The sequence below is a fragment of the Salvelinus alpinus genome, chromosome 17 (assembly GCF_045679555.1).
Source record: "Salvelinus alpinus chromosome 17, SLU_Salpinus.1, whole genome shotgun sequence".
Classification (NCBI taxonomy): Eukaryota; Metazoa; Chordata; class Actinopteri; order Salmoniformes; family Salmonidae; genus Salvelinus; species Salvelinus alpinus.
This window is the reverse complement of record NC_092102.1, coordinates 32,970,508-32,991,913: the sequence shown is the minus strand read 5'-3', so window position 1 is coordinate 32,991,913 and position 21,406 is coordinate 32,970,508. Positions and strand designations below refer to the sequence as shown.

The 21,406-nt window shown below is 44.6% G+C and overlaps 1 protein-coding gene across 1 annotated transcript in view; it reads right to left on the bottom strand.

Annotated features, from left to right (window-relative positions):
* The window catches only part of LOC139542785 (cadherin-4-like), a 537,007-nt gene that overhangs the window by 41,816 nt on the left and 473,785 nt on the right, over nt 1-21,406 (bottom strand). The window contains exons 9-10 of the mRNA XM_071348612.1: nt 14,877-15,014; nt 8,347-8,532 (exon numbers count right to left, since the gene is read on the bottom strand). Of these exons, the coding sequence (XP_071204713.1) occupies nt 8,347-8,532; nt 14,877-15,014 (324 nt within the window). The remainder of the gene's footprint in view (nt 1-8,346; nt 8,533-14,876; nt 15,015-21,406) is intronic.

Genomic DNA, 21,406 nt, shown 5'->3' with positions numbered 1-21,406 from the left:
GAAAATGTGGATTTCCCTCAACAGCAAGATAAAGAATGGTTGGCTGATTTTTGCCTTCACCGTGGACATCATGGCCCTCATGAATGAACTGAATTACAAACTACAAGGGAAGGCCTTTTGCACATCAGATGTACAGCCTTGTCAAAGCCTTCAAGGGAAAATTACTCCTCCTGACCCGACAAGTAGAAGCCAACAACCTCACCCACATTCCGACACTACTAGTCTGTTCCCTATCAGATGACCAGCGGGAGAAGTATACATCGCTGCTGTGTGCTTGGAACGGTGAGTTTTCTCATCGTTTTGAGGATTTCAAAGTGTTGGAAAATGACACGCTGTTGGGTTTCCTCTCCTTTCAACTTCAATGTGGATAACACTCCCACTGACCTGCAACTTGAGCAACTTTAGTCTGATGTCTGATGCAGTGATTGGAGAACTATTTAAAACAATGTCACTGACGAGGTTCTATGCATCTCTCGATGAACAAAACTTCCCAAAGATTAGGAGTCATGTTCAGAAGATGTTTGTACTGTTTGGGTCAACCTATGTATGTGAACAGACATTTTCAGTGATGAAATATACCAAGTCAAGGCACAGATCATCTCTTACCGACTCTCACCTCTCAGCAATCCTGCTCATAGCGACGTCAGAAACTATACAAGACTTCATTGCTCTAGTCAATGCCCATCAGAGACTTCACTCCTCACACTGATTGAGTAGTTTAAATGTAATGTTGAGCTCTCTCTCGTTGTGTTTTTTTGCATACCCGTTAACAAGAGTTCTGTCCGTAGTGCTGAATGTACAGTGTACTTTTCCCTCCGTGTAGTTCATTGCATGTTTAATCATGAAAATACCTACCAAAAGGAGAACAGGGATCTTGTTTATTTCTGTGCATGTTAAAAAAGTAAAATACGTAGCATTTCTGGATGTGATTTACAGTAGATATATCTGTCAACACAGTCATACACATGATGTATAATCCTATAATATGATTCTGGCCCGCGATGGCAAAAATATATTATAATGTGGCCCACCATGGAAAATAATTGCCCAGGCCTGCCCTACACTATGGGTAGAAGAAATAGATGGGAGAGAAATAACAAGAGAGAGATCAAACTCTGATATCAGATCAAACAGTGATATCTAACCCCCCCATTCCCAGAACACTTAAACATTCTCCTTCAGTTCCTCCGTCCCTCTATCCTCCACCTGCAGCCCTTGAGAGAGAGAGAGCAGAGCTGAGCCCTATTGACAATAAAGGAAGTAATGAACAGCCCTGGTGCTGAGCAGCGCTAGCTCTGCGCTAGCTAGGATGAATTGGAACAGCGTTATCGCTAAACTTAGAGGGACCTCTGCACCCCTACCTGTAATTACCCTGCTAACACTGAGTGAGTTAGGCAGTTCTTAAACAATTCATGGACCGGCTGCCGTTGGGGCTGGCGCTCCCTGTTAAATTCACCCTGGGTAGACTCCCCTCACCGCGTGTGTGTGTATGTGTGCGTGAGTGGGTATGTGTGTGTGTGTGTGTGTGTGTGTGCGTACGTGCGCATATGTGTGTTGGCTATCTCCAGCCACCTACAAGGCGGTCTGCCGTGTGAGCCTAAAACGAAGTGACAGCTCTGGGCTGGCTTAATGACAACAGCACAATTAGATTCAGGTAACCTCCAGAAACACACACAACAAATATGTTAGGTATTGCATGCTGCTGGCTGGCTCTGAGTACAGTTAGCTATCCAGTTGATGATTAGCACCCGGAGGCTGGTGTCTGCTGTGTTTGGTGGTGACAGTAATGATTTGGAGCACATCTGTGTGTTGCTTCGCCTTAGTGTTAGTGTTAACGGACGCGGCGGGTGGGCGATGATATAAAAGCATTCATAATAAAGCAGCCAGAGTGACGAGGGGATTGGATCTGACAGATGCCATGGTGGTGTATGCGTGCGTGCCTGCGTGTGCGTGTACTGATAATGAGAAGAGGAGGCTGGTGTTGATGTGCCCTTTCCTTCTGTGTGTTTGTGTGTGTGTGTGTGTGTGTGTGTGTGTGTGTGTGTGTGTGTGTGTGTGTGTGTGTGTGTGTGTGTGTGTGTGTGTGTGTGTGTGTGTGTGTGTGTGTGTGTGTGTGTGTGTGTTTGTGTTTGTGTGTGTGTGTGTGGAGTGAACCAGTGATGTACTGGGGCCCTATCAGAAGGCTGAACGTGCTTGGAGCTCTTTGATCCATAGCCAGTGGTGCAGTGCTCCCCCTCCACCTCCCCTTCCCTCTTTTCTTTTTGTCCTCTCTGACTGCTCTTCATCCTCTCTCTATCGAACTGCTTCCCTTCCCCAGCTCCCTCTACTCCTCCCTTCCCCTTCCTTCCTTCTCCATCTTCCTCCTATCACCTACCCTTCCTCCAATCCTCTTCGCCAGCTCTCTTATCCTCCCCTTCTCATTTCCTTTCCTCTCTCTGGCATGTAGTCACCCCTGTCCTAATGACTTAAAGATGAATGTGTGTGTGGATGCGTGTGGATGTTTGTGTGCGTAAGTACACGCGCATGTGTGTGCATGTTTGTTTGTATGTGTTTGTGTGATGCCTCTGTTTTAATCCAGGATTTAAAATGTATGCTTATTGGTTCCCTAGACAGTTCTCTAATTGTGCAGGTTAAGACCTCAGTCCATGTTTATAGAGCAGCCATGGTCCCAGGTGGGCCGTCTCAGTAAACTTGTGCGAGATGTCAGTGTGTTCTGCTGATGTGACTCTACTAGCAGCCAGAGAGACCTCCTCGGTAAATACATACTACATCAATTCAAATGTGTCTCTGTGATGTTTCCCTGCTACCTACGCGTTGCAGTTTTTCTGATGTGAAACCGATTAGAGTCGGTAGCCATTCCGGCTTCGGTGCCCAGAGAGACTCAAAGCCTATTCCACAGACAGTGGAATAGGCAGAGGAAAACCACTGGCGGGCAGAGTAGTAGTGGGGAGTAGTGGGTGAAACCATTCACTTCAGAAAAAGGTGTGATATAAATAAAGTTTCCTTTCATTATGTGTTGTCGAATTCATCAAAAGATTTGAGGCCGGCCTCCCGGGTGGCGCAGTGGTCTAAGGCACTGCATCGCAGTGCTAGCTGTGCCACCAGAGACTCTGGGTTCAAGCACAGGCTCTGTTGCAGCCGGCCGCGATCGGGAGGTCCATGGGGCAACGCACAATTGGCCTAGCGTTGTTAGGGAGGGTTTGGCCGGTAGGGATATCCTTGTCTCATCGCGCACTAGCGACTCCTGTGGCGGGCCGGGCGCAGTGTACGCTGACCAGGTCGCTAGGTGTACGGTGTTTCCTCCGACACATTGGTGCGGCTGGCTTCTGGGTTGGATGCGCACTGTGATAAGAAGCAGTGCGGCTTGGTTGGGTTGTGTTTCGGAGGACGCATGGCTCTGAACCTTCGTCTCTCCCGAGCCCGTACGGGAGTTGTAGCGATGAGACAAGACAGTAACTACTAACAATTGGATATCACGAAATTGGGGAGAAAAAGGGTGTAAAAAAAATTAGATACAGTGGGGAGAACAAGTATTTGATACACTGCCAATTTTGCAGGTTTTCCTACTTACAAAGCATGTAGAGGTCTGTAATTTTTATCATAGGTACACTTCAATTGTGAAAGACGGAATCTAAAACAAAAATCCAGAAAATCACATTGTATGATTTTTAAGTAATTAATTTGCATTTTATTGAATGACATAAGTATTTGATACATCAGAAAAGCAGAACTTAATATTTGGTACAGAAACCTTTGTTTGCAATTACAGAGATCATACGTTTCCTGTAGTTCTTGACCAGGTTTGCACACACTGCAGCAGGGATTTTGGCCCACTCCTCCATACAGACCTCCTCCAGATCCTTCAGGTTTCGGGGCTGTCGCTGGCCAATACGGACTTTCAGCTCCCTCCAAAGATTTTCTATTGGGTTCAGGTCTGGAGACTGGCTAGGCCACTTCAGGACCTTGAGATGCTTCTTACGGAGCCACTCCTTAGTTGCCCTGGCTGTGTGTTTCGGATCGTTGTCATGCTGGAAGACCCAGCCACGACCCATCTTCAATGCTCTTACTGAGGGAAGGAGGTTGTTGGCCAAGATCTCGCGATACATGGCCCCATCCATCCTCCCCTCACTACGGTGCAGTTGTCCTGTCCCCTTTGCAGAAAAGCATCCCCAAAGAATGATGTTTCCACCTCCATGCTTCACGGTTGGGATGGTGTTCTTGGGGTTGTATTCATCCTTCTTCTTCCTCCAAACACGGTGAGTGGAGTTTAGACCAAAAAGCTCTATTTTTGTGTCATCAGACCAAAATGACCTTCTCCCATGCCTCCTCTGGATCATCCAGATGGTCATTGGCAAACTTCAGACGGGCCTGGACATACGCTGGCTTGAGCAGGGGGACCTTGCGTGCGTTGCAGGATTTTAATCCATGACGGCGTAGTGTGTTACTAATGGTTTTCTTTGAGACTGTGGTCCCAGCTCTCTTCAGGTCATTGACCAGGTCCTGCCGTGTAGTTCTGGGCTGATCCCTCACCTTCCTCATGATCATTGATGCCCCACGAGGTGAGATCTTGCATGGAGCCCCAGACCGAGGGTGATTGACCGTCATCTTGAACTTCTTCCATTTTCTAATAATTGCGCCAATAGTTGTTGCCTTCTCACCAAGCTGCTTGCCTATTGTCCTGTAGCCCATCCCAGCCTTGTGCAGGTCTACAATTTTATCCCTGATGTCCTTACACAGCTCTCTGGTCTTGGCCATTGTGGAGAGGTTGGAGTCTGTTTGATTGAGTGTGTGGACAAGTGTCTTTTATACAGGTAACAAGTTCAAACAGGTGCAGTTAATACAGGTAATGAGCGGAGAACAGGAGGGCTTCTTAAAGAAAAACTAACAGGTCTGTGAGAGCCGGAATTCTTACTGGTTGGTAGGTGATCAAATACTTATGTCATGCAATAAAATGCTAATTAATTACTTAAAAATCATACAATGTGATTTTCTGGATTTTTGTTTTAGATTCCGTCTCTCACAGTTGAAGTGTACCTATGATAAAAATTACAGACCTCTACATGCTTTGTAAGTAGGAAAACCTGCAAAATCGGCAGTGTATCAAATACTTGTTCTCCCCACTGTATATATTTGAGGCAATACTAGTAAGGTTGGCAATACGAGAGGTCTTCAGACAGATTTTTGTATTATTTTCCTTGAAAGAACTAGTGGAATTTTGAGTTCTTCTCCTCTATTTGGGAAGTTGGTCTGCCTGTTCTTCAGTTTGAGAGAGATATTCTGAGAGCAGGTTTGAGTCTCTTTCCTCTGTACATAAAAAAAACGGTTAAAAACTGTATAACACAATAGTGTCTTTGGAAAACTGGTTCATATATTCCAAAGTCAATAGCAAATGTGACTATGTATATATTTATGTCGCCGTTAATGTATTTAAAGCCAATTCCGGCAAGTTAACCAAGTATTTGCTGGCTTGGCTAGCCATGTTAACAAAGCGCTAACTAGCACTGTAACATGCTGACCAAACCAGACGTGCACCTGTATGTGCTTGTTGATTTTGTACCCCCACACCAGAAACGATCAGGACACGCAGGTTGAAATATCAAAACAAACTCTGAACCAATTATATTAATTTGAGGACAGGTTGAAAAGCATTAAACATTTATGGCAATTTAGCTAGCTAGCTTGCTGTTGCTAGCTAATTTGTCCTGGGATATAAACCTTGGGTTGTTATTTTACGTGAAATGCACATGGTCCTCTACAATTAATCCACAGGTAAAACAAATTCCTTTCTCGTCATCTCTCCTCCTTCCTCAGGCTTCCTCAGGTTTTTTACTTCTTTGGACTTTATATGATGGTTGGAAACCAACTTCACCGTGCATTACTACAACCAACTGGAGTGTGGACGTCAGTTCATCTTTCAATCACCCACGTGGTTATATGCTCCTAAACACCAATGAGATGGGAGAGGCCAAACATGCAGCGCGTTGAGCGTCACAAATAGAGCCTATTTATAATTTAGCATCTGGCCACGCAGACGCTCGCAAGCAGTGTGGTTGCAATGATTGAATAACATATATGTGTACATTGTTTTTGCGCACGCGCTGCGAGCGGTGTGGTCAGCATGTAAGTCAGTGCACTGTAATGTCACACTCGCTATTGCTAGCAGGTGATTTATTGAAATATGAAGTGAATGTTTTTTCATACTACCTTTACATTTTTTTTATAAAAAGGGTTGTACTTGTGCGCTGTATTTATGGATTGATGTCAGTGCCAATAACTGGAACGAATTGCAAAAATCGCTGAAGTTGGAGACTTATATCTCCCTCACTAACTTTAAGCATCAGCTATCTGAGCAGCTTACCGATCCCTGCAGCTGTACACATCCCATCTGTAAATAGCCCATCCAACTACCTACCTCATCCGCATATTGTTTTTATTGACTTTTTTTGTTCTTTTGCACACCAGTGTTTCTACTTGCACATCATCCTCTGCACATCTATCACTCCAGTGTTAATTTGCTAAATCGTAATTACATCGCTAATATGGCCTATTTATTGCCTTACTGTGTGACTAGGGTGGGCATTCTAGTTTCTTTATTTCTATGTTTTCTGTTTCTATGTTTTGGCCGGGTATGGTTCTCAATCAGGGACAGCTGTCTATCGTTGTGTCTGATTGGGAATCATATTTGGGCAGCCTGTTTTTCCACCTTAGTTGTGGGTAGTTGTCTGTGTTAGTGGCCTATATAGCCCTAGTCAGCTTCACGGTCGTTTTTGGTATTTCTTGTTTTGTTGGCGACATTTATAACATTAAAAGAAATGTACGCTCACCACGCTGCACCTTGGTCCTGTCATTTCCACCCTGACGACGATAAATAAATCATTTTTTTTTTTTTTTTTACTTCACATTGAGGGCATGTATCATTACTGTTGCTTCTATCTAAAATGAATGTGTGGCTGTGACCATCCTGTCAATGCCTGTCATCACTGTTTGATGTCTTTTGCTGCAGATAAAAACCAAGTCAACCTGAAGTGTGGGTGTCCGGGTGGCTATATAAAGTTGGTTACACCAGGCGCACAAGTTTGTGTCAAGAACTGCAATGCTGCTGGATCTTTCTCGCTCAACAGTCTCCCATGTGTATTAAGAATGGTCCACCACCCAAAGGACATCCAGCCAACATGACACAACTGTGGGAAGCATTGGAGTCAACATGTGCCAGCCTCCCTGTGGAACGCTTTCAACACCTTGTAAGGTCCATGCCCCAGCGATTTGAGGCTGCTCTGAGGGCAAAAAGCAGGGGGATGTGCAACTCAATATTGGAAAGGTGTCCTTAATATTTTGTACACTCAGTGTAGATCTGACATGCAACACATAATTGATGAATGGGATAACCACACTGTCTGTACTACATCAACCTCAACCTTGGTGAAGACGTGTGTTTTTAAAATAGATATGATAAGTTCTAGGTGAGAACTGGAGAATTTCAGATTTCATACTGTAGCTGCGGATTAGATATATAATTTGTCACTATTCAAACACTACCTGCCATTCAATATGCAATGTTTATGTTTTTGTAGAAAGGTCAAACACATTTTGGTCAACTTTCCTACATGTACATCTCTGAAGAACAGCTTTTAGCCAATCTGCTTCAGACAAAACTCCCCACAGTAGTTCTAACGAGAGCGTCTACCATTGAAAACTGGTCACTTTAATAATGTTTACATAGTGTTTGTTGTACTGAAATCGTTTCTGTGGTTAGAAACAGATCAGATTAGCATTCCTGCAGCATTATTTTGTTTAAATGTTATTTGATCTCTGAGAAATTAAAATAGTTGATTACTGACTTTATACAGTGTATGTACATACATACTGTTTTCTCTACGTAGCTCATCCTATATACTGTAACTTCTGCTGTACATACCCTTTCCTACTATACTGTATACTGTCCATACTGTCTATTCACGCCACGGATCTATATTCACCGACTATGACATTGCTCATTCTGAGTTAAATGCTAAAATGTAATCTACGTAACCTCAGAAGTAATTATTTATCATGAGAGGGCCATAAACAATAACTAACAATGCTGCATACTCCAAGAAAGTGTCAAATGTCACCATTCTGGTAAAAATAGTTGTAAATTGCTGAGGTGTAGTCACTTTTGAGGGCTCAAGCTCTTCTTGTTTCTTCTTTTATATTTAATTTGATTTATTATTGTACTGTTAGACACTTACTGCACTGCTGGAACTAGAAACATAAGCATTTCACTGTACCTGCATTAACATCTGCTAATCTGTGGATGCGACAAATAAACTTTGATTAGATATGTTTTGGTTGGTCGCAGGGCCTTACCTTCACCACAGTAACCATGCCGTCATTGGTGTGTGGGTCGGTGATGATGGTGAAGTGACCTATGGGGTCACCGCTGATGATCCTGTACACAGCGTTCCAGTTGGGCGAGCGTGGCTGGTCGCGGTCAATCACGGTCAGGTTGGCAACCGCAACATTGATCCGGTTCTCTGGAACCTCCCCCGAAAACTGGGAGGGGAAAGAAAAAGGGAGAGAGAGATTAGAGGAAGTTAGAGGAAATCTTCTCCTTTGTAGGCAGTCAAATGGCTTAGTTATCATGTCACTCCACAAACTACTCCAGAGCATTAAACTATCTAAACACCCTACTGTCCTCTGCCTCCACGTTCTGTCTTGTTCTGAATCATTTTCTTGTTGCGCCCTCCTACTCCCATCTTTGGTGGGAACGGAGTATTCTTCCTTTCTGTTCTTCTGAGAGACTGAGGGAGGGAGAGAGAGAGCCTGATTTTGGGAGGGCTCAAGCAGCAGTGTGCATGTGTTTGTGCCTCTTTCTGAGTGGGTTTTAGAGGTTCTGTCGCAGCAGAAACGTGCTTTGTCCTGATAAGACCACACAGCAGAAGAGTGAGCTGCTGCCTGTCATGCGTCTGTCTGTAATGGTTGGGAACTGATCACTGCTCTACAGCCGGTACAAGGTCAGGGTACTCTCTCTGCATGCCTGGACCGTACACAATAACAACATTAGCCCCCTTACCTACCCCTGACCCCCCAAATACCCCCTACCAACCTTACCTCCGCCCCTATCCACCCCATCACCAGCACAAGCAGTGGTTTCCGCGTCTTTCTTCATCTCGTCATAGCAACAGGCGTGTAGTACAGCTATAGCGCCGCCACACAGAGTCACCGTGTCGTCATGGGTAACAGGCATGGAGGAGCCGTTGAGCCTCTTATGGTGAGTGTGGGATATCAAAGAGTAAAGCCCCGGCCTAAACACTCCCAACAGACCATAATACCCTGCCATGCCCTCACAGAGACACAAAGAGACACAGAGACACACAGAGACCCAGCACACAGACACAGGCAGATTAGGGAGCTGTTGCAAGAGGGTTGTCTATAGAGAACCAATGACATTCTTAAGGAAACAGAGGAGTGGTCCTGTTGGTCTGCTAGGATTGGATAAAGAGGCAGCGTGTGTGTACACTCTTAACTAAGTCTGCTTTGCCGCTGCTATCGGCTAGGCCAGGGTATACCCCATACTAATTTGAGAAAATGTATCTCTGTAATAGGGACATGTAGGGACCACATATAACCACACTAAGGCAGGGGGGTGTACGGGAGGCAGGGGGAGGTGTATGGGAGGCAGGGGGAGGTATAGGGGAGGCAGGGGGAGGTGTAGGAGAGGCAGGGGGAGGTGTAGTGGAGGCAGGGGGAGGTGTAAGGGAGGCAGGGGGAGGTGTAGGGGAGGCAGGGGGAGATGTAGGGGGAGGTGTAGGGGAGGCTGAGGGAGTTGTAGGTGGAGGCAGGGGGAGGTGTAGGGGAGGTAGGGGGAGATGTAGGGGGAGGCAGGGGAGGTGTAGGGGGAGGAGTAGGGGAGGCAGGGGAAGGTGTATGGGAGGCAGGGGGAAGTGTAGGGGAGGCTGGGGGAGGTGTAGGGGAGGCTGGGGGAGTTGTAGGGGAGGCTGGGGGAGGTGTAGGGGGAGGCTGGGGGAGGAGTAGGGAGAGGCTGGGGGAGGAGTAGGGAGAGGCAGGGGGAGGTGTAGGGAGAAGTAGGGGGAGGTGTAGGGGAGGCAGGGGAAGGTGTATGGGAGGCAGGGGGAAGTGTAGGGGAGGCTGGGGGAGGCTGGGGGAGGTGTAGGGGAGGATGGGGGAGTTGTAGGGGAGGCTGGGGGAGGTGTAGGGGGAGGTGTAGGGGAGGCTGGGGGAGTTGTAGGTGGAGGCAGGGGGAGGTGTAGGGGAGGTAGGGGGAGATGTAGGGGGAGTCAGGGGAGGTGTAGGGGGAGGAGTAGGGGAGGCAGGGGAAGGTGTATGGGAGGCAGGGGGAAGTGTAGGGGAGGCTGGGGGAGGTGTAGGGGAGGCTGGGGGAGTTGTAGGGGAGGCTGGGGGAGGTGTAGGGGGAGGCTGGGGGAGGAGTAGGGAGAGGCTGGGGGAGGAGTAGGGAGAGGCAGGGGGAGGTGTAGGGAGAAGTAGGGGGAGGTGTAGGGAGAGGTAGGGGGAGGTGTAGGGGGCGGCGGGGAGAGGCAGAGGGAGAGAGGGCGGTGACAGGGAGCTTCATCATGGGGCCCAGGTGATGTAAGGATGAGGCAGGAGAACAAGATGCAGGCAAAGCTGGTGTTCCTACTGGCTGGTGTTATTCCTCACTACTGAGCATGGGGTACACACACATGCATGCACGGACACAAAGACATCTACTTTTTTCTAAAACACACAGGAAAAAACTACACACCAACACACACACACATAAGCTGTGTTTGAACACCCATACTAACGTACTGTATACCACATACTTATTAATGAGTATATACTACATACTATAAGTTCATTTTAGTATACTGTAAACGAACGGTATCCTTTCAGTTGATGGTACTAGCGCTTCACCTGTCTCCCGGAAGTTGATGCTGTTGCTATGCAACTTCTGGCTAGCTTGTTAGCATAACACATTACTAGCTTACTAGTAACACATTACTAGCTAGACATCAATGTCCATTGAGAATGCACAATGACCATCCCACTTAGCCATGCTAAGAAGGACGTGAATAACCAACTCAATAAACGTTGGGTAGTTAGTTAGATAGCATATAGTTAATATACTGGCAAGTTCAATGTATTAGTAGCCAACTACATACTGCTGTAATGATATGCTATGCGGTTCGTAAGGATAGCGTAGCTAACAAATTGTCACCCAACATAACGTATAACGTAACTTATTTGAAAAGTCATTACTTTATTACATTGCTCAACATTTTCTTAACGTTTGTCATAATTAGTTAAAGCAATGAATTTGTATCTGCTCTCATTGGACTTTGGCAGCATATTTTCCACCATTTTCTTAAAATCTGAAAACGTTGTGAAGCCACTCCCATTTTCTGAAGAATTGCATTATGGGCCCTTAAAGCACAGAATAGTGTCCACTGCTTGTATACTTCTTATTTTGGGCGAATGTAGTTCGACATCCGGGAACTTTTGGCATACTAACTATATCCATACTATGACCAATAAGCATACTACATACTCAATTTACGTCACAAATAGTATGATCAGTGCGGTTAGTATGAGTATTCGAACACAGCAATACTCTATTACAGATAATCACACAAACAGACAAACACATCCACTTTGAAACACACACAAACCCCACCCACTGCCTGTCTGCCCACCTTGAAAAATAGGCCAGCCTCTGATAGGCCTGATGAAATATTAATCTCAAACATTAAAGAGAAATTCCCCAAACGTTCTATTTCTGGGACGCTTTGATAGATTTACTGCAAACCCTAAATATTTGCATAATGGCCTGCGTTGTCGACAAAATTGATTTTATGTAGCCTACTGGTGAACTGAATGATTTATAGAGGGAGCTTGTAAAAAGTGCTCTGCTCATCGTGGCTCCAAGACCTTTACTTTGCAAAATAACAGGGCCAATCATCATCAATATCAGCCAGAACATTTATTTAGCTACCCCCATCTGTGCTGGGTGATTGAAATGCACTTTAACCCACACAAATACAGTGGATGAGACTCCATCCGTTTCAAACTACTATCATCAATACGCTACCACAACTGTAGAATCCTAATGCAGTAAAGAAGGGTCTGATTTAAAATGGGCCTGACTGTGTGTGTATGTTCTCCGAATGGACATGGTATAGCTAGAATAGTACATCATATCTAATACTGTAGCTCCTTAGTCGCTTCTTACCTACCACGCTCTCTTCACTCACTTCTCCTTTAACCCACCACCAGATGGGTATAAATAAAAAAGGAAGACATTGAATATCCCTTTGAGCATGGTGAAGTTATTAATTACACTTTGGATGCTGTATCAAGTCACTACAAAGATACAGGCATCCTTCCTAACTCAGTTGCTAACTCAGAAGGATTTCACCATGAGGCCAATTGTAACTTGAAAACAGTTACAGAGTTTAATGACTGTGACAGGAGAAAACTTAGGATGGATCAACAATGTACTGTAGTTACTCCACAATACTAGAATACAAATATTCCAAAACATGCATCCTGTTTGCAATAAGGCACTAAAGTAAAACTGCAAGAAATGTGTCAAAGAAATGTACTTTATGTCCTGAATACAAAGTGTTATGTTTGAGGCAAACACAACACATCACTGAGTACCACTCTTCATATTTTAAAGCATGGTGGTAGCTTCATTATGTTATGGGAATGCTTGTCATTGGCAAGGACTAGGGAGTTTTTTATGATAAAAAGACTAGAGCTAAGCACAGGCAAAATCCTAGGGGAAAACCTGGTTCAGTCTGCTTTCCACCAGACACTGAGAGACAAATTCACCTTTCAACAGGACAATAACCTAAAACAACAGGCCAAAAATCATTGCACTGGAGTTGCTTACCAAGATGACATTGAATGATCCTGAGTGGCCTAGTTACAGTTTTGACTTAAATTGGCTTAAAAATCTACAGAAAGACTTGAAAATACTGTCTAGTAATGATCAACAACCAACTTGACAGAGCTTGAAGAAGTACAAAAATAATAAGGTGCAAATATTGTACAATCCATGTGTGCAAAGCTCTTAGAGACTTACCCAGAAAGACTTCACCAAAGGTGATTCTTACATGTATTGATATTTTAGTGTTTCATTTTTATAACTGTTTTACAATTGTTCTAATTTTTTCCACTTTAACTATACAGTGAAGTTTGTGTAGATCGTTGACAAAATGTTTTAATTAAATCCATTTTAATCCCACTTTGTAACACAACAAAATGTGGAAAAAGTCAAGGGGTGAGAATACAGCACTTTCTGAAGACACTGTATGTGTGAAGCATCATAATCTAAACTGTTAGGTCATCTTTCTGATGTCCCTTTCTTTCCTCTCACTTCTGTCTCTTACCTTTCTTATATCCCTGTCTTCCCTGCTCTCTCCCTATCTCCCTCTCTCTTGCTAAATGTCCTTCGTTCCTCCCCTTCTTCCTCACCTCTCAGTGCTCTCCTAATGATTGTACCGTGAAGCTCTCTACCTGAATAAGCTGTTTCCTGTTGCACTGGAGTGCTGATAAACAGCTGAATCAATCAGCTCAGATCACCCCCTGGGCCACCGGAGGGCTCAGCACGCCTTAATGACTGACACAGGGTTAATGAGACACACACACACGACTAAACACGCTCAAGGGCCTGTCCCCAAATTTTACAACAATCTCAGATCAACGCTAAAGCGTCTCTCTCTCTCGCTCTTTCTTTCTTTCTCACCTCACCTTCTCTAGCTGATGGGGTGTGAGAGGGATATTTCATTGTGTTTGCCACATAAGGCATATAAGTTAACTCATACAAACTATTACCACCTGCCACCTGCACTGTGTAGTACCTGTCACACATACCCGGGACCCAGATTCCAATTCAGCTCATGTCCTGACATATCTTTGCTTACAACCATAAGATGAGTTATCTTCTTAATTGCTTACACATAAATAACTTAAAAGGTCTGAAGTATACCTCTCCTCTGCTATACACACCCTCACACACTCCAACAAAATAACACAGAATCATTTCTCCCTATACACCATTGTGTCAAGCACCTCGCTGTAGAAATTAGTGCCAAAAAATCCCCTTGCTGTTTCCTCTCAGCTAACCCTCCCTTACTCTTTTAGCCATCATACCCATTCCAGCCATCTGGACAACAAATAACTTTTGGAGTTTTCTCAGTTCCCAACTATCAGGAATACTGCTTCTACTCCCTGCCTCCCCCCACCTCCCACCTCCACCCGTCATCGCCCCGCCCCACCTCCCCTATCCCTGCATCCCTCCACTCACCCTCCACACATTTACTATGTCTTACAGCATAGTGCCTCCAGGGTATGACTGTGTGTGTGTCTGTCTGTCTCTTTGATGTGTGCGTGTGCATGCACTTTTTGAGACCAGGCTTGGTTAAGAGGTACTCATCACTGCTGGGGGAACTATAACAATCAACATTCCCCGGGTAAGCAGAAGATGTATGGATACGTTGGCAGCAATGTGTGCTAGTCTCCATGCCGTTTGATCACACACTTCATTCTTTACTTTGATTTGGTCCTGTGCCTCCAGGAATGACCTTTTCTTTTATATACATTAAGGATCATCCTCATAACCATTATCACCACTATTATCATAAGTAGGTCTACTTGCTATTATTTTCTGGGTGATGAAAGCTGAAGATTGGACATTTATTTCACTCAGGTCAGGTGTGTGTGCTTTTTTTGAGATGATGCAAGGGCTGTGTTTCACCCCTTCCCCTCTCCCGCTCTCCTCATCCCCTCATCTTCTATCCTTCTCCCTGACTTCCACTCCTCCATCTCCCATACCTTCCCCATCTTCCCCCTCCCCTTTCCCTCCCCCTCCATGTTCCCCTCCCTCCACTCACAGTTCTGGAGGTGAGCTCGGGTGGGTTGTCATTGATATCTGTCACAGAGATGATGGCGGTGGCCGTGTTGGACAGGCCAAAGTTTAGGTTGCCCTCCATGTCCGTGGCCTGGACGATGATGCTGTACTGGGACACTTTCTACAAGACAAACACGCAGAGAGAAGAATATAAACAGTTAAGCAGAGCAACCAGTGATCAAACATACACAGAGTCAAACAAAGCACTCAATGGTCAAATACACAGAGTGTACAAAACATTAGGGACTCTTTCCATGACATAGACTGACCAGGTGAATCCAGGTGAAATCTATGATCCCTTATTGATGTCACTTGTTAAATCCTCTTCAATCAGTGTAGAGGAAGTTGAAGAGACAGGTTAAATAATGAATTTTATGCCTTGAGACAATTGACACATTAATTGTGTATGTGTGCCATTCACAGGGTGAATGAGCAAGCCAAAAGATGTAATTGCCTTTGAATGGGGTATGGTAGTAGGTGCCAGGCAAACCAGTTTGAGTGTGACAAGAACTGCAACGCTGCTGGGTTTCCTGTGTGTATCAAGAATGGTCCACCACCCAAAGGAAATCCAGCTAACTTGACGCAACTGTAGGAAGCATTGGAGTCAACATCGGCCAGCATCCCTGTGGAACGCTGGACACCTTGTAGAGTCCATGTCCCGACGAATTGAGGCGGTTCTTAGGGCAATAGGGGATGGTGCAACTCAATATTGGGAAGTTGTTCCTAATGTTTTGTGTACTCAATGTATACACAACTGCATAATGAGTACAAGGAGGTCAATGTATCATTTTCTTTAGGTTGTGCAGAAACAATAATCAATTTTACACACCAGACATTTTGTCTCTCTCTCACACACGTTAGGTTGCCTCTACATCCATGGTTCTCTCCTCAGCAACAAACCTTGAGCCTGGTGACAGCTTTTCCAGTGTGGGCTGGTCAGTCAGTCTGTCTGACGTAATTAGAAGCAAAGGGATTCGTTTATATCCCCTCCCCTGGCTGTCCACTCCCCTGTTCTTCCTACTCTACACCTTACACCTGTACCTTAGCCCCTACCCCGGGCCCCATCACTCACCTTAATGGGAGCCAAGGCACCTTGAAAAGAAACACTGTGGTGAAATTGTTCTTGGAGCTGTGTGTAGGGCTGTGCCGGTGATGACATTTCGTCAGCTGGTAATTGTCAAGCAAATTACTGCCGGTCTCACGGTAATTGACCGTTAATTAGCATAAACACGTTTAGCATCTCCTGGCTTCCACACATAGCCTACAAGCCCTTTGGAACCTCTACATTTTAAAAGGTCTAATAAATCCATGTAATATAGCCTACACCATCACAATAAATCCATGATATATTTAGACAGGTCTAAAGAAATATGATATGAAGAAAATGTTGTCTATTTCGGATGGACAGAATAGCATACTCTGAGTTGTTCTTATGTTAGGCCCTGATATGGCTACACTAGTTAATTTAGCAGACAAGATTTGCTTAGAATTCTGTGGCAATCTTTTTAATTATTTGATATAATGAAGAACACAATTGAACACAGCTTAATAAAATAGAAAGGCTATTTTCTTCAAACGTTTTCAAAGGAAGTGCACACATGTGGCTATTCTGTGTTGAGCGGTTAACAACAAAACTGATCCTCCTTATATGCTTAATTTAGAGTTATTTATGCAACTTTATTTGTGATACAAACGTTGGGCTATATGTTTTGCTGTTTAATACATTCTAAGGCTGCATGATGGAACTCCAATGATGATTTGAAAAAAGTTCCAAACTTCCCACATTTTATCAGTCTCTAATTCACAATTTGACGAGCACTTGATAATATTCTCACCAGGCCTCAAATTTCCCGGCAGCATCCCCCTTGTGTGGCCATAATGCACCCTAAAAAAAATCCATGCCTTTTGTAGCCAAAGTGGCCGTTGTGCCCTTGGGTTGAATATAAAAAGCGAATTATAATTCCCTTCTCCCGTCTGCGGTGCTCCGAAGCACCTCTCACTCACATGGCTCTCTCAGATGTAGCCAATGCCCGTCACGTGATCAGGTCCTTTTCACAGGTATTTCAGCTAAGAAGTAGGCTACAAGTAAATGAATTCAAATAAAATGTTATTGGTCACATACACATATTTGGCAGATGTTATTGCGGGTGTAGCAAAATGCTTGTGTTCCTAGCTCCAACAGTGCAGTAGTATCTAACAATTCACAAATATACATACAAATCTAAAAGTAAAAGAATGGAATGGAATTAAGAAATATATATAAATAAACTAAGCAAAAAAATAAACGTCCCTTTTTCAGGACCCTGTCTTTCAAAGATAATTCGTAAAAATCCAAATAACTTCACAGATCTTCATTGTAAAGGGTTTAAACACTGTTCCCCATGCTTGTTCAATGGACCTAAGGCTAGGTCAAAATATTTTTCCACCGGCAAAGGTTTCATAAATTCACAAATAGCGATTAAATATTAATTTGCTTTTTGAAAATCTTCCTCTGATTTGTCATCCAAAGGGTCCCAGCTACAACATGTCGTGTCGTTTTATTAGATAAATGTCACGCCCTGACCTTATGTCTCTATTTTGGTTTGGTCAGGGCGTGAGTTGGGGTGGGCATTCTATGTTTTGTGTTTCTATCATTTTCTATTTCTATGTTTTGGCCGGGTATGGTTCTCAATCAGGGACAGCTGTCTATCGTTGTCTCTGATTGGGAACCATACTTAGGTAGCTCTTTTTTCCACCTGTGTTTGTGGGAAGTTGACTTTGTTTAGGGCACATAGCCTTTGAGCTTCACGATTTGTTTTTGTAATGTTTATTGTTTTGTTCGGCATCATTTTGATTTAATAAATAAAATGTACGCTCACACACGCTGCACCTTGGTACTCTTTTTCCAACGGCCGTGACAATAAAATCCTTCTTTATATCCCAAAAATTCAGTTTAGTTGGCGCCATCGATTTGAGTAATCCACTCATTCAACATGCAGAGAAAGGAATCCAAAAAGCTACTTCTAAACCGTTAAAACAAGTCAAAATACGTTTCTATTTAATACTCAGATACATTTTAGGGTAATTAAACTATAAAATTTAATACGGAAAGAAGTATGTTCAATAGGAAAATGATATTAGCAGGTGCGTGTCCTCTTCATCGCGTGCGCATACACTGATTTCTAAGTCTGTGTCCCTGTATCAAAACTCGTTATTCTTCCTCGTTTGGGAAGAAACAAGCCTGAAACCTTGAACAAAGACTACTGACATCCAGTGGAAGCCATAGGAATTGCATACTGGGAGCTAGATTACATTTTTTACCAAAACATTCCACTGGAAGAGCATGTGCTCTCAAAAAAAAAAGATTTCTGGTTAGTTTTTATTTGGATTTTCTCCTACCATATCTATTGTGTTATACTCTCTTACATTATTTTAACATTTCTACAAACTCAAGTGTTTTCCAATGGTACCAATTATATGCATATCCTGGCTTCAGGGCCTGAGCAACAGGCAGTTTACTTTGGGCACGTCAGTCAGGCGGAAATTGAGAAAAATAGACCCTATCCTGAAGAATCATAAACAATTAATGAACATGCACCTGTGGAACGGTCGCTAAGACACTAACCGCTTACAGACGGTGTGCAATTAAGGTCACAGTTATGAAAACTTAGGACACTAAAGAGGCCTTTCTACTGACTCTGAAAAACACCAAAAGAAAGATGCCCATCTACGTGAACGTGTCTTAGGCATGCTGCAAGAGGCATGAGGACTGCAGATGTGGCCAGGGCAATAAATTGCAATATCCGTACTGTGAGACGCCTAAGACAGCGCTACAGGGAGACAGGACGGAAAGCTGATCGTCCTCGCAGTGACAGACCACGTGTAACAATACCTGCACAGAATCGGTACATCTGAACATCACACCTGCGGGACAGGTACAAGATGGCAACATCAACGGCCCGAGTTACACCAGGAACGCACAATCCCTCCTTCAGTGCTCAGACTGTCCGCAATAGGTTGAGAGAAGCTGGACTGAGGGCTTGTAGGCTTGTTGTAAGGCAGGTCCTCACCAGACATCACCGGCAACAATGTCGCCTATAGGCACAAACCCACCGTTGCTGGACCAGATAGGACTGGCAAAAAGTGCTCTTCACTGACGAGTCGCGGATTTGTCTCACCAGGGGTGATGGTCGGATTCGCATTTATCGTCAAAGAAATGAGCGTTACACCGAGGCCTGTACTCTGGAGCAGGATCGATTTGGAGATGGAGGGTCCGTCATGGTCTGGGGCTGTGTGTCACTTTAAAGTGACCAGTTCCATTTAAAGTGACCAGTGATTCCATGTCTATGTACATAGGGCAGCAGCCAGGTCGCAGTTGTGAGTGATGGCTATTTAACAATCTGATGGCCTTGATATAAAAGCTGTTGTTCAGTCTTTTGGTCCCAGCTTTGATGCACCTGTACTGACCTCGCCTTCTGATAGCGTAGTGAACAGGTTGCGGTGGTGCAGTTGCCGTACCGGGCTGTGATACATCTAAATTGTACATATGTAAAAGTTTGTGAGGGTCTTAGGGGCCAATCCTAATTTCTTCAGCCGCCTGAGGTTGAAGAGGTGCTGTTTCACCTTCTTCACCACACTGTCTGTGTGGGTGGACCATTTCTGATTGTCATGGATGTGTACGCCGAGGAACTTGAAGCTTTCACCTTCTCCACTGCGATCCCGTTGATATGGATAGGGGCGTGCGCTCTCTGTTGTCTGGTGAAGTCCACTATCAAGTCCAAATCCTTTGTTTTGTTGACGTTGAGGGAGAGGTTATTTTCCTTGCACCACTCCTCCAGAGCCCTCAACTCCTCCCTGTAGGCTGTCTCGTTATTGTTGGTAATCAGGCCTACAACTGTTGTGTCGCTTGCAAATTTGATGATTGAGTTGGAGGCGTGCGTGGCCACGCAGTCATGGGTGAACACTCAACCTAACCTGGACGACACTGGGCCAATTGTGCGCCACCCAATGGGACTCCCGGTCCCGGCTGGTTGTGACACAGCTTGGGATCAAACCCCAGGCTGTAGTGATGCCGCAACACTGAGATGCAGTGCCTAGACCGCTGCGCCACTTGGGAGGCACCATCAGACTATTCTTAATTTAATGTTATCTTTACATATACTAAATCATATATATTCCTTTTGACTTAAAATGGACCATTATCATGGAATGAGATGTTTTACGAGCAGTTGTCTGCAGACTTTTGGTCATGTAGTTTGTATAGGACCAAGGGAAACCACAACAGCTGTGCCACTCTGCTGAGCTGTCCATGGTGCTGCAACCAACCCTTAGAACGCTGAAATATTCAAAGAGATTTGATTATAACGGTATGTACATGTGTTTTTGTGAAAAGTGTTTGTTTTTGTGTCCTTCCCTCTCTTCCACCTGTACCAGACTGCTGTTAATGGGCGACGGACCGACCGACGGACCGACGGACCGACGGACCGACCGACCGACCGACCACACACACATTCACATGCACTGACACACACACACACACAGTGACATCCACATGGACACACAAGCGTGCACATACACATGCATACATGCACACACACACACCCTCCCACATAAACACACATGCTTCCTCTTTATTTTCTTAACATGTTGTCTAGGAGCACTAGCTAGCCTGCCAGCCCCATCAGTGGTGATCTACAGTGTTTACACCAGGCCCACTACCTTAACAAGTCAATAATTATGTAGAGCACCTCGGAACCTCTAAACCACTTCACCATTACGCACTACACTGCACTGTACTGTAATGTACTAACGCTACAGAGCTGCTGTCACTGAGTCTACACTTCATAGACCAGGAGGAAACAAAGGGAAAGAGAAAAGACCCAGAGGCTTGTATCTGAGAAGTCTACAGGTAAAAACAATCAAGAAGGAAAGCGAGAGCTAAGGATAAGAAGAGCAGTATGAAGATTGAGGAAGAAGGGAAAGTGTTGAAAGGCATGTGTGTTGTAGGAGAGAGGAGTCAGGGGAGAAAGCGATAGATGAAAGAGGGGTGAGAGGGGGCACACTTAGACATCTGGCTTCTTAGAGAAACCCCGCTTTAAGCAAGTCTCTCTTGAGGAGAGGCAGACAGAGACCTTATGGGACTCTAGCCTAACTCTGAAAACTGGGCTAGTAACAGCAACGGCAGTACCACTTTTTCTCTCTCTCTCTCCCTCCTGGTCTGTTAAGTATTTATGTTGATGTTTTATGCACTCAGATTTCTGCAAGGGTAAGGGCTTTTTTATCTGTTCTCTATGGGAGTGATGGAGGAAACTTTCTGGCGTACATACATTTGTGTGCTTCAACAGAGATATTGTGTGTTTGTGTGTTTGTGCAAAAGAAAGAGAAAACGTTGTGTGTATTTCAGTGTGATCTTATTTACAGTGTGTGTGTGTGTGTGTGTGTGTGTGTGTGTGTGTGTGTGTGTGTGTGTGTGTGTGTGTGTGTGTGTGTGTGTGTGTGTGTGTGTGTGTGTGTGTGTGTGTGTGTGTGTGTGTG